This window comes from Apteryx rowi, unplaced genomic scaffold (genome assembly GCF_003343035.1).
Source record: "Apteryx rowi isolate R43461 unplaced genomic scaffold, aptRow1 scaffold_0, whole genome shotgun sequence".
In the NCBI taxonomy this organism is placed as follows: Eukaryota; Metazoa; Chordata; class Aves; order Apterygiformes; family Apterygidae; genus Apteryx; species Apteryx rowi.
In genome coordinates, this window is record NW_020447195.1 from 1,445,542 (window position 1) to 1,458,313 (window position 12,772).

The 12,772-nt window shown below is 48.0% G+C and overlaps 1 protein-coding gene across 2 annotated transcripts in view; it reads left to right on the forward strand.

Annotated features, from left to right (window-relative positions):
- EYA2 (EYA transcriptional coactivator and phosphatase 2) overlaps window positions 1–12,772 on the forward strand; it is a 58,445-nt gene that overhangs the window by 31,272 nt on the left and 14,401 nt on the right. For both annotated transcript variants that reach the window (XM_026057611.1, XM_026057602.1), the window contains one exon: window positions 10,047–10,136. In XM_026057611.1, coding sequence (XP_025913396.1) covers window positions 10,047–10,136 — 90 coding nt within the window. The remainder of the gene's footprint in view (window positions 1–10,046; window positions 10,137–12,772) is intronic.

Sequence of the window (12,772 nt, forward strand, 5' to 3'; positions counted from 1 at the left end):
AGCTGGCCGGGGCAGCCGAGCTGTCGGGCCAGGCGAAATCTCCCCACCCCTTCGTTGCTCGGCAGGAGGCCCTCTGACAAAGAAAAGGGGGGGGGGGGGGAAGTCCCATATCTAATTAGCCCTGGATATTATGTTCAGGAGGGTTTAGAAACCTGTTCTGCAGGCTTCCCATCACCATATGGGTGCAGAATATTTACCCTGTGCCTAGAGACCACGAAAGACATAGACCATTATTACGGCTTAATGTACTGTCCCCCCAGCCCTTCTAATCCCCTGAGCTGTGCATAATAGAGCTCCCATTCAAGGGGGAGATGACTGCAATCCTTGCCGTGTCTGCAAAGAGCCGCATGCAAAATCGCGAATGAAACACAATGGGAAAAACGGGTCAAAATGCACTGTAGCGCTGCTAGGGTTTCACAGGAGCGGGGCGAACGTCAAGGGGCTTGGGCCATTTGTTTGAAACAGCTAGGCGCAGCACAGAAGGACTTTTTTGATGGTATTAACTTCAGACACAATAAAGAGAGATTGCAAGCACTCCCGTGCCAAAGAAAATCTTGAGTCTCTTCCCCTTTCCCTGACTCTTGAGCAATTTGCAAGCTTGTTCTGTAATCTTTGTTGTCAAAGCATTTAAAAAATATTTCTGCATCTCTTTCAGTCAAGGAAATTTAGGAGATTCAGTCTCATGCTTTTTAAAGGAGTAATATGGAGAAGAAAGGGGGCACCAGGTGTGTTGTTTTCCCTTGCCAAGAGATGTGTGTGAAGCTAATAGCTTTTCCCCGTATTTTGTACTTTTCTCAGTACTTCCCCAGCATGTACATTGGTTCATTCTGTGTTGTTACGCTTCTGGGCAAAACTTGGCCCCAGGACTTTAGTGTCAAACTGAATTGTGACTGAAGTAAAATCTAGAGTGACAATTCATGTTTCCATGAAACAGTTACTGTAAAATCCTGGAACCAAATGGAAGGGATTTAATTTTAGCGCTGAATTAAAGAACTGAATATGGAGGTCAGTCTAAACACTTGAATTGCGTGGGATCTTTATCAGCCCTTTGACAATGCATGTTCATACCCAGGATTATGATCTCCAAAATTCCCCTTTCAATGCATAGCACCTTCTGAGATCATTCAGCATCTTGCATTGACTTGAATTTAAGAAAAAGAAAACACCATAAAAACTAATATAATACTCTATAGCCCAGTTTTAAATGAGGGCCATGCAAAGTCATATTCCAAATACTAGTTAGCTTAACTGAAAGATTTTCCACCTGGCTATATTGCACCGTGTCTCTGTGAGCCTTGCCGGTGCGGACACTTGCCTCGAGCGGCTGCTCCGGCTTGTCTCGGCTGGGACTTGCTGTTGGCAGCAGAGCTGCTGTGCGCTTGCTTGACCACTATCGAGGCTATTTGTTTAAGATGACCATATCTTATTATATTTATTTATTTATTTATTTTAATTTTTTAATTGTATTTCAAAATTTCTAATTGCATTAGGTTTACTCCAGTGCAAGCAGGCCCGCCTCTGCAGCAGCCCAGGCACATGAGGACAGGGGTTTCCAAGGATGGTCAGGCCTCAAGATATTTTAGACATACTAGGGACAGGGTGGCTAAAGCTGCCACTTGGCCCAGGCAAGGACAGGACCCGAACACCCCTTTCCAGTGTTTCACGCAAATATCATAGCAGTGCACATCAGCGCGCTGCAAACTGGCCTGTCTCGTTCCTGCCAGAAATGATGTTGTGGATGTAAGAAACCATCTCCCGCAGAAGTTTGGCTGGCAGTTATAGATTCTCACCGATTTTCCTTTAACTGAATTACATTTTCAATTAAAAAAAAAAAAAAAAACCATCGAAAAGTTCCTGCTTGGCTGTACTTGAGATGCTTTTAAAATCCCAGGATTGATTTTTGTTTGTTTGTTTGTTTTGTTTTCCTTACTGTTGCTGAATGCTCCAAGTAGCTCCTGCTTTTCCCTGCTTTGTTCTCTCCCAGGACTGCAGAGCGAGCCGGTACCTGACTGAAACACCCCGGGGATTTAATCAAACCTGAGGGTGATTCATGCTTCTAATGGCCCACTCTGTCCTTTACTACTTTACAAACTGAGACGGCATAAAAACCCATTTTATTGCTCGGCTGTTAAAAACTATTTGTAGAAGTTGCTAAGGTTCAGATCGAACGTGCCCTCCCTCGAGAACTATTAGCTAATTCCAAGTGCCGGGGCGTCTCTTTTCTTCTTCCCTCGCTTGAGTTGTGGCCTTATATCACTACCACTGGTCAAACATCTGAGAGTTTTCCGTTCCTTTGACAAACATGAGCCAAAGTGCTTAAGGACATCTGTTTATTTTATTTCTTTAATGAGAAAACCTTCCAATTTCTTCCTGGCTCAGCTGTGTTTATTTACATTTTGCTAGTCAGATGTGTGGGGCACCTTGGGACGCTGAAGCCCTGCCGAGGCGCGGGCTGAGGGCTGCGAGCAGGCGGCCTGGGCAGAAAGGCAGCGTAAGCCCTTCCGAAGGAAAACACAGGCCTTGGAACGCCATAAAATAGATTTTCAAAACAAATAGAGCCTAATTCACTCAGTAGATCATGGATTAAGTCAAGATGAATACAATTTGGAAGGGATTTTCTGAGGAAGTTGGAGATTTTTTTGCCCACTGGAGGCTAAACCTTGTATTTAATGCCTTTTTAAGTTAAATTAAAAAAGCACTCAATCACTGCAGGTAATAAAACAGTCTGTTACTTTAGACATGCTGCTATATCAATTATTAGTTCATTATTGGGGAGAGGGGAGTAAATAATTCCAGCCGTTTGATTATTTCAAGCGTGTATTTCGGCAGCAAACATCTGTGTTTATCATTTGTAGAGGCTGATGAGAAGCAGCAGCAGCAGCGAAGGCGGGTGCGGGCCGGGAGGCGCTCGGCACTCGGCGCTCCCACGGCTGCGCCCTCTCATCGCCCCGCTTAGGTGAGCCCGGGGCTTTCGGCGCGAAGCGCCCGCGTGGCATCGGGAAGCATTAAAAGATTCTTTCTGACATAACGTACATGTCCGAAGCAACGCTGGGTCACCAAATCGTGACTTTTAAGGGAAAGAAATTTTAAGATGGGCACAACTTGTGTTAGGAAGCTGCTGTGCAAAATGCGTGGTTGTGTTGCACGCCGTGACGCGTTTGCACCAAGCCTTCTGGGCGCTTGGTGTTTTTCATGCTACTATCAAGAGCTTATGTAGAGAAATGATTTTCCTGGGAGCAGGGGAAGGGGGTGAAAAGGTGCATTTAGATTAGATTTCCCCCCTCCCGCCTTTTTTTCTTTTTTTGAAAGTATTTATGGACTTTGGAGCATGAACCTTTCATATTACTTTATAAAAATAAGTTCCACTTGTACTCAAGCACCATGGCTGGGCTTTTATCGAGTATTTAAGTAAGTGCTGTATCCCCACAGGGCTGGGATCCGTTTCAGAGCTCACGGGTTCAGCTGCTGGATAAATTCGGGCAGTTCCTGCTGCTTGTCCCAAAGCATCGTTTGTGTGCGGAGGGAGGGGAGCCCTCGCGACCTCCGCGTGCTTCCCGACGCGAGGCGTTCGTGCCTGGCGTGCCCGTTCGCCTGCCAGCAGGTTCTCCGAGGCTCTGTCACCAGCTGCTTTTGAACAGATAGGTGCACGTAAAGGTAGAGCCCTTCAGCAGGCAGCAAGCAGCCCCGCAGCGGAAATGCCTCCCCATCACGGTCCTGGGGAAGGTGAAGAGGCAGCTTAAAAAGTCTTTTCTCTGTCCGGCGCAGACTTGTCAGGAAAAGTCCACACTGTGATGCTGTAGAGGCTATACGTTCACTCAGATTGAGTAGATTGTCTGATAAACCTGAAAACTTCAATATTTAGGTAAAACAGTATGTCTTCATTTTTTTCCAGAAAAAAGTTTAGAGCCTGAGAACGAGAAAGCTGGGTTATACTATTTGAAAAGGGACAGTCCTCTCTCAAAACGCTTGAAGTGTGGTCACTTAAGCGGGTCGCCTTTGAAAACAGGTTTCAGCGCCTGAGCTCCTTGGGAGCCTCAAGCAGCCGTTGTCGCAGCTGCCCCCTCCCCTCCCTGGCGAGCGCTGGGAAGCCGGCTCGGGCTCGAGTGAAAAAGATGAAAAAAATGCAAACTAAGCCACTCTAGTAAAGGAGCTAAATGCGTTCTCCTCCTCAAGTAGACAGGGGCTTGCTTGAACTAGAACTGATGCGCACAGCTAATTTTACATTTCTATGGAGGAGCCTTGTTCAGGTCTCAAATTCTGATGAAGGTGTAAGACGTGAGAGCCACAGAATGATTATTCTCGCCCGCCGTCCTTGTCTGAACATGTGGCCCAGCCATTTGTGTCTGTGCTTTTTTATTATTATTATTTTTATGCTACAACCAAACTGGCCCATTTTTTCAGGAGTTTCCAAGCAATTAAACTCAATTAAAACTCTTAAACTCTTTCCTTTGGTGACAACGTCATTATCAGCAGCTAAGCGCAAGGAGGGGGTTTGGCTGAGAAAGCCCGTGATTGTGCACTAATCCGTCTCTCACCTCTGGCTGACACCTGGGCCAGATAAACCCTGCAGAATAGGAGTCTGACGAATGCTCTTAATTAATACTTTCTTCCTTGTAGAAAAGTAATTATTTGCTCATGGCACAAACAGGTATTTGGCAGGGATTTTGAGAGACTGATTGGTTTTAAATAGTAGGGCTTTATTTTTTTATTTATTTTTTTAAGGGCGAGGGGGAGGCCCGAATCCGAGCTCTGCGCTCAGAGTGGCTTAATGCCCCGTTCCGAGCGGCGGGTTAACCGGCGCGGGCCGAAATAGCAGCCAGGTCGGGCAAGATGCTGCTGTTAGGGACCTCGAAGGAGCCGGCGCTGCCCCCAGCCGAGCGCTTGAGCGGCTGCCAGAGATGAGCCCGCGGCTCGCTGCTGTCCCGCGTCGCCCCGTGCGAGCGCCCGGGCAGCCGGCTGCGGGCAGCCCACCGGCCGGACCAGCGGCGGCCGCTGGCGTTAGCGAACGCGCGTCTTTTGAACGCGTGCTGTGGGGCAAGTTGAAGCCGTTTGGGAAGAAGGTGGTGGGAGGAGGCCGCAGGGCCCCGACTCTGCTGCCGGGAGCCCGGGCTGCCTCTCGCTGTCGCCTCCCGCCTCGTCCCCCTGCCGCCGCTGGGCAGTACGACTCCGCTTTGCCTTTGCCCTGAGTATTACTGTCGTTAGAGCTGGGGGGAGATTTTTGGTAACACTGAAATGTGGAAGTGATTCGTCAGGCTCGAAGCTTGGTTTGCTTGGGCTTAAGCAGTTCCAGTTTTCTTTCCTTTTAACTACTGGTAAAGAAAAAGCTCTACTTGCGGAGTTGAAATAAGTTTTCAACAGAAAATTTTGCTTTTTCAGAATTAATTTTAGGTGGGATGTTATTAGCTTTTGGAGCATAATTTGTCTCAAATTGTAATCTTACAATGTAAATGAATGCAAGTCTACAGAAATAATTTGAGGATTAAGAACAGTGTGTGCAATTACTCAAACATAAAAGCATGTTCAGAGCAAAGTGTCAGCTGATGCCACTGGGGTGCGAAGGAAACCATTCCCCTTGGTGGATGGGCGTTCGCCTCCCTTTGAAGCGAGGTCCACAGGCTCCTGTTGGCCGTGTTTTCCTCTAGTACAGCTCTCTGCTTAAAAGGCAGCAAAACAAAATTACCCCCAAACAAGCTGATACAAAGCTGGGAGTTGGAGGTGCCCCACTTTTAATGGCAATGACCTAGCATCATGCAGGATCCGGCCATTAGCAGCAGGCAACAGCACGCCAGTCCTCCCTAGCGAGAAGTCGTGGTGGGCTCAGGAGGGAGACGTAGGGAGACATATCCAAGGTTGCTCTCTAGGGCAAACGTTTTTGGTCCAAATGGTTTAAAATAAAAAGGCTTATCTTGAACTTTTTGTCTTTTGATCCGGTAGCGCTCATGAAGGAGCGAGGGGGGAGGAGGGCGCCTTACCCCTTGCAGGTCGCTTGAGCCAGGCACCGAGCGGCGGCGGTGGCCGCTGGAGGCGGGAGGGCAGGGGGTGCTGGGGAGGGGGCACGAGGAGGAGCTCTGGCGCTCGCGTGGTGGAGACCCTGGGGGGGCCAGGTCCCCGTGCCTCGGCCCCGGGGGGAGCACCCCGCTAATCCGGTGCGGCCGCGTGGCTGCACCCCCGCGGGCAGTGCGCGGTGGAGGGGAGGCGTTCAGGGGTGCACTGTGCTGCCGGAGGTGTTATTTGCAGAAGGAGTTTGTTAGTAGTTTTCCATCCCTGCCTCGCATTGTCCGTGTTTGTGAAAGCACGACTGGGGGATTAGCGAAGGCGCAGGACCTCGCTTTTCTAATGTTACCGAGCCAGCGCTCGGGGTTGAGTGTTTGGGTGAATCCCTTTGCGCAGCAAGAAGGGGCCGCGGGAGGAGGTTCGTTCCCCAGCAGCCTGCGGCCCCGTCTGCCCTGGCTTCGCGCGTGGCAGGCAGACGTGCCCCGCAGTGCGGGAAAGGTCCTGACGATTAGCGGGGGGTCGTCAGTGGGGACGGGGCAAGCGTGTGTTGCTCTGCTAAACTAACATTGCTCTGACATAGGCGTTAGCCGTCCGCCAAGGCCTCCCCCTGCGGCGTAAAGGACGCCCGTCAGCGGTGCAGGACTCCCATGCTACGGAGGACCTCTCCCTTACCACCGTCTGAAAGACTTTGTGATTCCCTTTCAAATCCTTTATGAACTGCACGGAGAATTTTGACAGCTTGTTGATTGAAATACTTGGGTCGTTTTGTGCTTTCCCACCAGCCTGACTCTCCTGTTTATCCCGTACTTGAATTACAGGCTCTAGGCCTGGCTCTTCCCTCTGTGCGGGTACAACCTCTGGCACGGTGGGGTTCAAGTCTGGGACCAGGGCTTGTAGATGCTGTGGTAATGCAAATAAATAACTACCAATGGAGCCCCGACTTAGCGCCTCTCGACACCTATAGCATACTGAGAGTGCTGATTTGCTTTTAACTTTATCGGCCTGTTTAAGGCTTGGAAGCATGCCTTGCTATACAGGAAATGTCCATACTGTGAAAGCACTGATGCCAAATCATTTCCCCAAACGGCTTCCCCTCTGGGTGGTAAAGTGCATTTTTCTGTTTTATTTTCATTCCATCACATTCTCTATCTCAAGAGAAAGATTTTTTTCCCCTCATCTACAGTTTAATCCCCATATTGTTTGGTTTAAGAGAAGGTAACTTCATACACTGTGGAAACATTCTCTACTCTCCATTAGTGATTAATACCAATAAAGCTAAAGACAAAATTTAGAGAATAAATGACAGATACCAACCGGTGAGACTTTCTAAAAGAGGTTTTAATAGCAAATGATCCTTGAAACGTATAAAAATAAATTGCTTCATTAAAAACTATTTTACAAAGTCACTCCTTGCTAGGAGCAGACTTTCTCCAGAACAGCTCCCCCGTGTAACTACACCTGGGCAGTAAAACTTGATGGAGTGCTGTTTGCACAGGGCCACAGTCGGATGCGCCGATTCCCCCGGTGTCCCTGTGCCTCGTCAGGGGAGCGCGTTTGGGCTTCTGAGGAGCATTTGGGAGGGTTAAGTGAAGTTTAAGCGTGGAGGCTCCTAGAGCAAACTAATAGGAAACACTGAGCGGGAGGATAAATGCAGCGTATGGCCCACCTGAACATGAGTGCTGAAGCCTGTGCTGAAATATTCATCCAAGCTCCCACGCCCTCGCAGGCCTGGGAGACCTGGTGTGCTCAAGCAGGCGCCGTGCGGTGAGTGCCCGGTGAGATTTGTTCCAGCTCTGACTGTTTCTCCGCCCCGCGCCTCGGTGTTTGGATGCAACTTTCTAGAATGGGCAGCTGCACTTCGGGCAGGAGCCGTCACGCCAGTTGTACCTCTGCAGATCAGTACGCCAGGAGTGCACGAAACGGGGCAGATACCCCTGCAGAGGGATCCCAGATATTCCTGGAACCCCTTCATACTTAGTGGTGATGTCCCAGCAGAAATATTTTTAGAAATAAATTACTGTATGTGTTGGAAATAGACATTGTCAGGGGGAGAAGGGGTAATTTTAAGCATCTTACATTAATACTTAAAATTAGAGACACGTTGAAGGCAAGTTTGTTGAAGTTTACTTTTTGCCCAGAGGAGCAAGTGCCCTTTTTTCTAGGACACAAGCGGCATGTTTAGGCATGAGTGACGGAGCTTTTCTTTAGAGGGGGCGCAGCGCTTGCGAGTCGCACGCATGGCTGCGACTGCAGCTATTCTGCCCGAATTACCGAGCCCGACCCCAAGAATGCGTAATAACGAGGTTAGCGTGCACCATCCCGTCCGTGTCACCAGCATCTGCCGCAAGGGTTGATTGAACCGTCCTCATCCTCCAAACATCGGGCGCCCTGTTAGAGCTCCTCGACTAATTCGCTGCTGTCCTGCCGTACAATAACATGCCTCCGCAGAAATCTGCAGAAAATTAGAGCAAAGACTACCTATAAATCTGCCTTGTTTTAGCAGGGCTTGTAACTGCCAGGGAGGGGAAACCACCCACATAAACATAAAGATGAGAGATCCCTGTCCTAATGAAGATGAATTGCAAATAAAAGCCTGTAGTGGGAAGGCTCTTTTTCAAGTTGTCTGTTGTTGTTTAGTTTGAACAGGCGCAATGCGTTTGAGCTGGGAGTGCCCAGATTGTTAACCACAGATTATTTTTGCTTGCATTTTTGGAGTATTTAATGATTAAGAAAATGCGCTGCTGGAGAGCCTGTTTGCATCAATGCATTTCTGTGCTTTCACAGCAGGTTTAGGAAGAAGGTCGGTTATTCGAGGGTTGAATTTAGGCATGAGAGATGTGGAAAAGTGGCTGAGGCTCACTGAAAGCAGAGTGCGCTGGGGGAGAGGCTGGGTGCAGCTGGGCTCCCGGGAGCATTTCCGCGTGCCAGCCGCAGAGGGTGTATGCAGTGCCCACCTGGCGGCTCTGTAGGGCTGTGTTAACCCCGCGGCAGCTGGTCCATCCGCGATCCGCGTCTCTTGGGAAGTCCTGAATTACGGTCGGGCTGCAGGTAGTGCAGTCCTGTGGGGCAATTCAGCTAAGGTTTTGCCATTGACTTCGGGAGCAAGGGCGGGATGTGAGGAAGCTCACACATGCTTAAGGGCGCGTGGAAAGCGTTTTGGAACTGTTCGTATATCCATTTTCCCGTTCTTTTAATCATTAAAAAAGCGTGTTTTAAAGACGCTGCAGGCAGCCTGCCTGCTGCACAGGGTCCTTGCAGTTCCCGTGTCAGCAGCAGCTTGGGAGCCGCTGGGGACGGGCCGAGCTAGACCCGCGCCCAGCCGAGGGGAGGGCTGGCGGTGCCAAAAACCCACGGAAAGGGCAAACCTTCACGCCATCGGTCAGCATGTGTCGGACGTGACAGACCGGCCGACCTGGCGTTTTAATGAGCTGTGTCTTGTCTTGCGTTGTGTTTTTTTAATGCAGGTAGTTATTTGGGTATAACTGCCAGCGTGGCTGCAGTTCTGGCTCCACGAGCGTGCTGCACCGCTGTAGAGCGGTGTAACCTGTCCTGCGCGGGAACAGTTGTTTGACATTAAAGATCTGTGTTAACATGGGAAGAATGATGCCGACCTCCTATGGCAGGTTTGAAGGACAGGGCGAGAGGAGATCACGCGCTGCATGCTCTGTTGCTTTTTTTTTTTCCCCTACCCACTCACTGCTGACGCTATTGGAAATCAATTCTTGGTCCAACCTACTGAAGCGGTTCTTTTATAGCCTCAAGTGTTTAAAGCTTCTTGTTATCCACCTCTGAAACGTGTGAGCTATTCCTGGTTAAGGGGAGCCATATGCATCCTTGAAAGAACAGGATTTGATTGTTTAGGAGAGCAAAAGAAAGGGTGGGAAAATCACGTTAAGAGACACTTGGGAAATAAAGGGCTTTAATGAATGTATCTACAGAAACAGGGATCTGTAAATCCTGTGTTTGCTCTAAGATATGCCACACCACCCCACACCACCCCCGCAAAAAAGGAAAATCAAAATGATGGGAAAAAACCTGATTTTCCCTAACAGGACACTACGACGTCTGTGCGGATAGGTCTTATGATGGAAGAAATGATCTTCAACCTTGCAGATACGCATCTGTTCTTTAATGACCTGGAGGTACGTAGCTGCTTATTTTATTTAACATCTCTCTTTTTAATCATTTGCATCTGGTCTACAAACTTGTTTTTCTGGCCAAGAAACTTTCATTAGTGACCCCAAAGAAGTGGGCCTGAGCTGGCTTATTGGAAGCATACTTTACTGTGTCTCTTTGACATCTTCATTCTGTTAAGGAATTTTTTTCTAAATACAGAGTAACAATGATGGCTTTTGGCAGTTTCCCCAAATCTAATAATGAGGACATTGCTGCTGCTTCTCCTGAAATTTGCTATTTAATAATTTTATTAAGCTAAATTAACATAGATCCTAGGGGGCAAGTAGCAGTTAACTATGAGCCAGTGCAGAGGTTTTAAAACTGGTGCCTGTTCTGGCGGGAGCTCTGTTCTGCACACAGAGATGCTGAGCGGGGGGGGCTGCTCATGCGCAGGAGGAAACAAGGTGAGTTTCTGCATAAAAGGCAAAGAGCAGAACGTCCTTCCTGTCTGGGGCAGGGCTGGGTCTGACAGTGCCGTCTACAGAGCCAAAACCTTTTTGAGTATATGTTAAAATCCAAGCAAAGTCCCACAAGCAAAGGTGAGCAGCAGCTGTACAGGGCTGATGAGGAGCCCTGTGCATTGGTAACCAGTAGTCATGGCCTGAACGGCCTTTTTTTTCCCTCTCTCAGCTTTTTTCAAAGAAGGGTTTGGTGAGGAAGGTACAGAAAGCGCAAAGTGAAAATCTTTCTCCAGCAAAAAAAGAGAGCTGCTATTTGGGTGTCCAGGGCTTTGTATAAATAGTGATAGTATTTAACACACAACCAGTGCTTTTCACCTGTGAGATCTCAACATGTCCTGGCCAAAGCTGCCCTTCAGAAACCCTCTGCTAATTTAGACTTTTCCCTGGTTTGTAAAGGATTTAAGTGTGCAAATCATTTTAAAACAAGCTTTTTCCTGGCTTCACTTATCACTCTAAAATGTGAAATAAAGCAGCAAATTGTCTGGCCTCGGTCAAATTCTGCACATTTGTCAGTCAGTAACAGCTTTGGCTGCTAGAAGCCGAGTCCTTAGGTCAGTTTTGTCTCCCAAGGCCTCTCAAGTTCTTCTTTAACCACTGGAGCAAGGCAAATTTTTTAATTATGAGAAGCTGGTTTGAGGTTTTTTTCTTCTGTGGTTTCTAGACATTAAGGCAGCAAAAGCTAAACAAAAAATCACTGAGAAATGAGACTTTTTCATCCAGCAGACCTAGGTAGCTGAGTAAGAACTAGTCTGGTGAAGACCTAAATTTTAGCACTGCTTCTCCAAGTAGCATTCAGAAAAATGCAAAATATCTGGGCTCCGTATCCAAGACAAGAGGAGAGCCAGGTGCCACAAGGTGTACCTATTCACCAAAATGCTAAAGGAGATCTTCTCCAATAGATTGGGCTACAAAGATGCTAAATAACATTTCTGTTGCTAGTGCTGTTTTGTTGCTACATGAGAAGTAGAAGCAGTTTTGCTGATTTCTTGAGTGTCTTATCAGCTTACCTTCTTTTATTAAAAAATTGAGGAAGCACAAAATGGGCAGCTGAATAGGCGGGTCAGCATAACCTTCATGGACTTGCCAGAGGGACTAAAGTGGCAGCACAGGCACCTCGGGGTGAGAACAACACCCTGCTGGACGTGGATGGTTCAAAATGATGAAAAACGTTTGAGAACAAGATAATGCTCCATCCGGCCAGAGCAGAGACCAGACAAGAGGGTGCCTCATGAGACAACTTTATCTTAACTCCAGCACTGTTTTAAATGACGATCCTTAGTAAGTATGCATTGCCCAACTAGCTGGAAAGAGAAGAGTATTTTCTACTCAAAAATTTCAGTTTTCCCTTTTTGCCTGTGCTTGGTAGGTTTTTCAAACCAAAAACAAATGAAGGTGTTTTGTTTTTAGCTGAGTGTTTTCAATGAAAAAAATGAGAGATGAGGGAGAACTGGGAAGTGAATGTCCTCTGCAAAATTTTGCTTGCCATTTCTGCTTGGAAGAATTTGCAGCAACAACAGCAGCAAAGCAGTCATCCATCTCTGTTCACTAGCCATCCTACACCTTCATTTTGGATGATAAATGAAAGTCTTTCAAGGTGGAGCATTCACTGAGTGATATTTAAGGATCACACGTCACCAAGTGTTAGGCTTGAAGAAGATGCAATGAATGATATTCTTAAAAAAAAAAAAAACAGAAACAGACAAAAAAAATCCGCACAGAAGTTGATGCAGTTCTAGACCCTCGGAGATTACCATAGACGTTAGCACCATCATGTGGTGTAACGCTGACCTGTACAAGCGCAATAAGCTGAGGCTGCACAGGGCTGAAACCCTTTCCGGCCGTATCCTGAGTTCGGGCAAGTGCAGGCTGCAATGAGAAAGTGGCAGAATAGTTGCACCGTTCAAGACCAGAGCACAAGGACTCTTGCGAGGAAATATCAAACGCAGCATAACATTTCTCTGGCACAAATCCCTAGTGCCTCTGGCAGCCGGGCAGCCTGGGGAGCCCTCCCTGCCCTTCCAGAGCTCAGCTGGCCCTCGTCCCAGCAGGCGGAGCCTGGGGGAGAGGTGTGATGGGGGGAGTATCGCTCATCCTAGCCATAGAGGCATGGTGGACTACAAAATCAGTTTTTACCTTGTTTT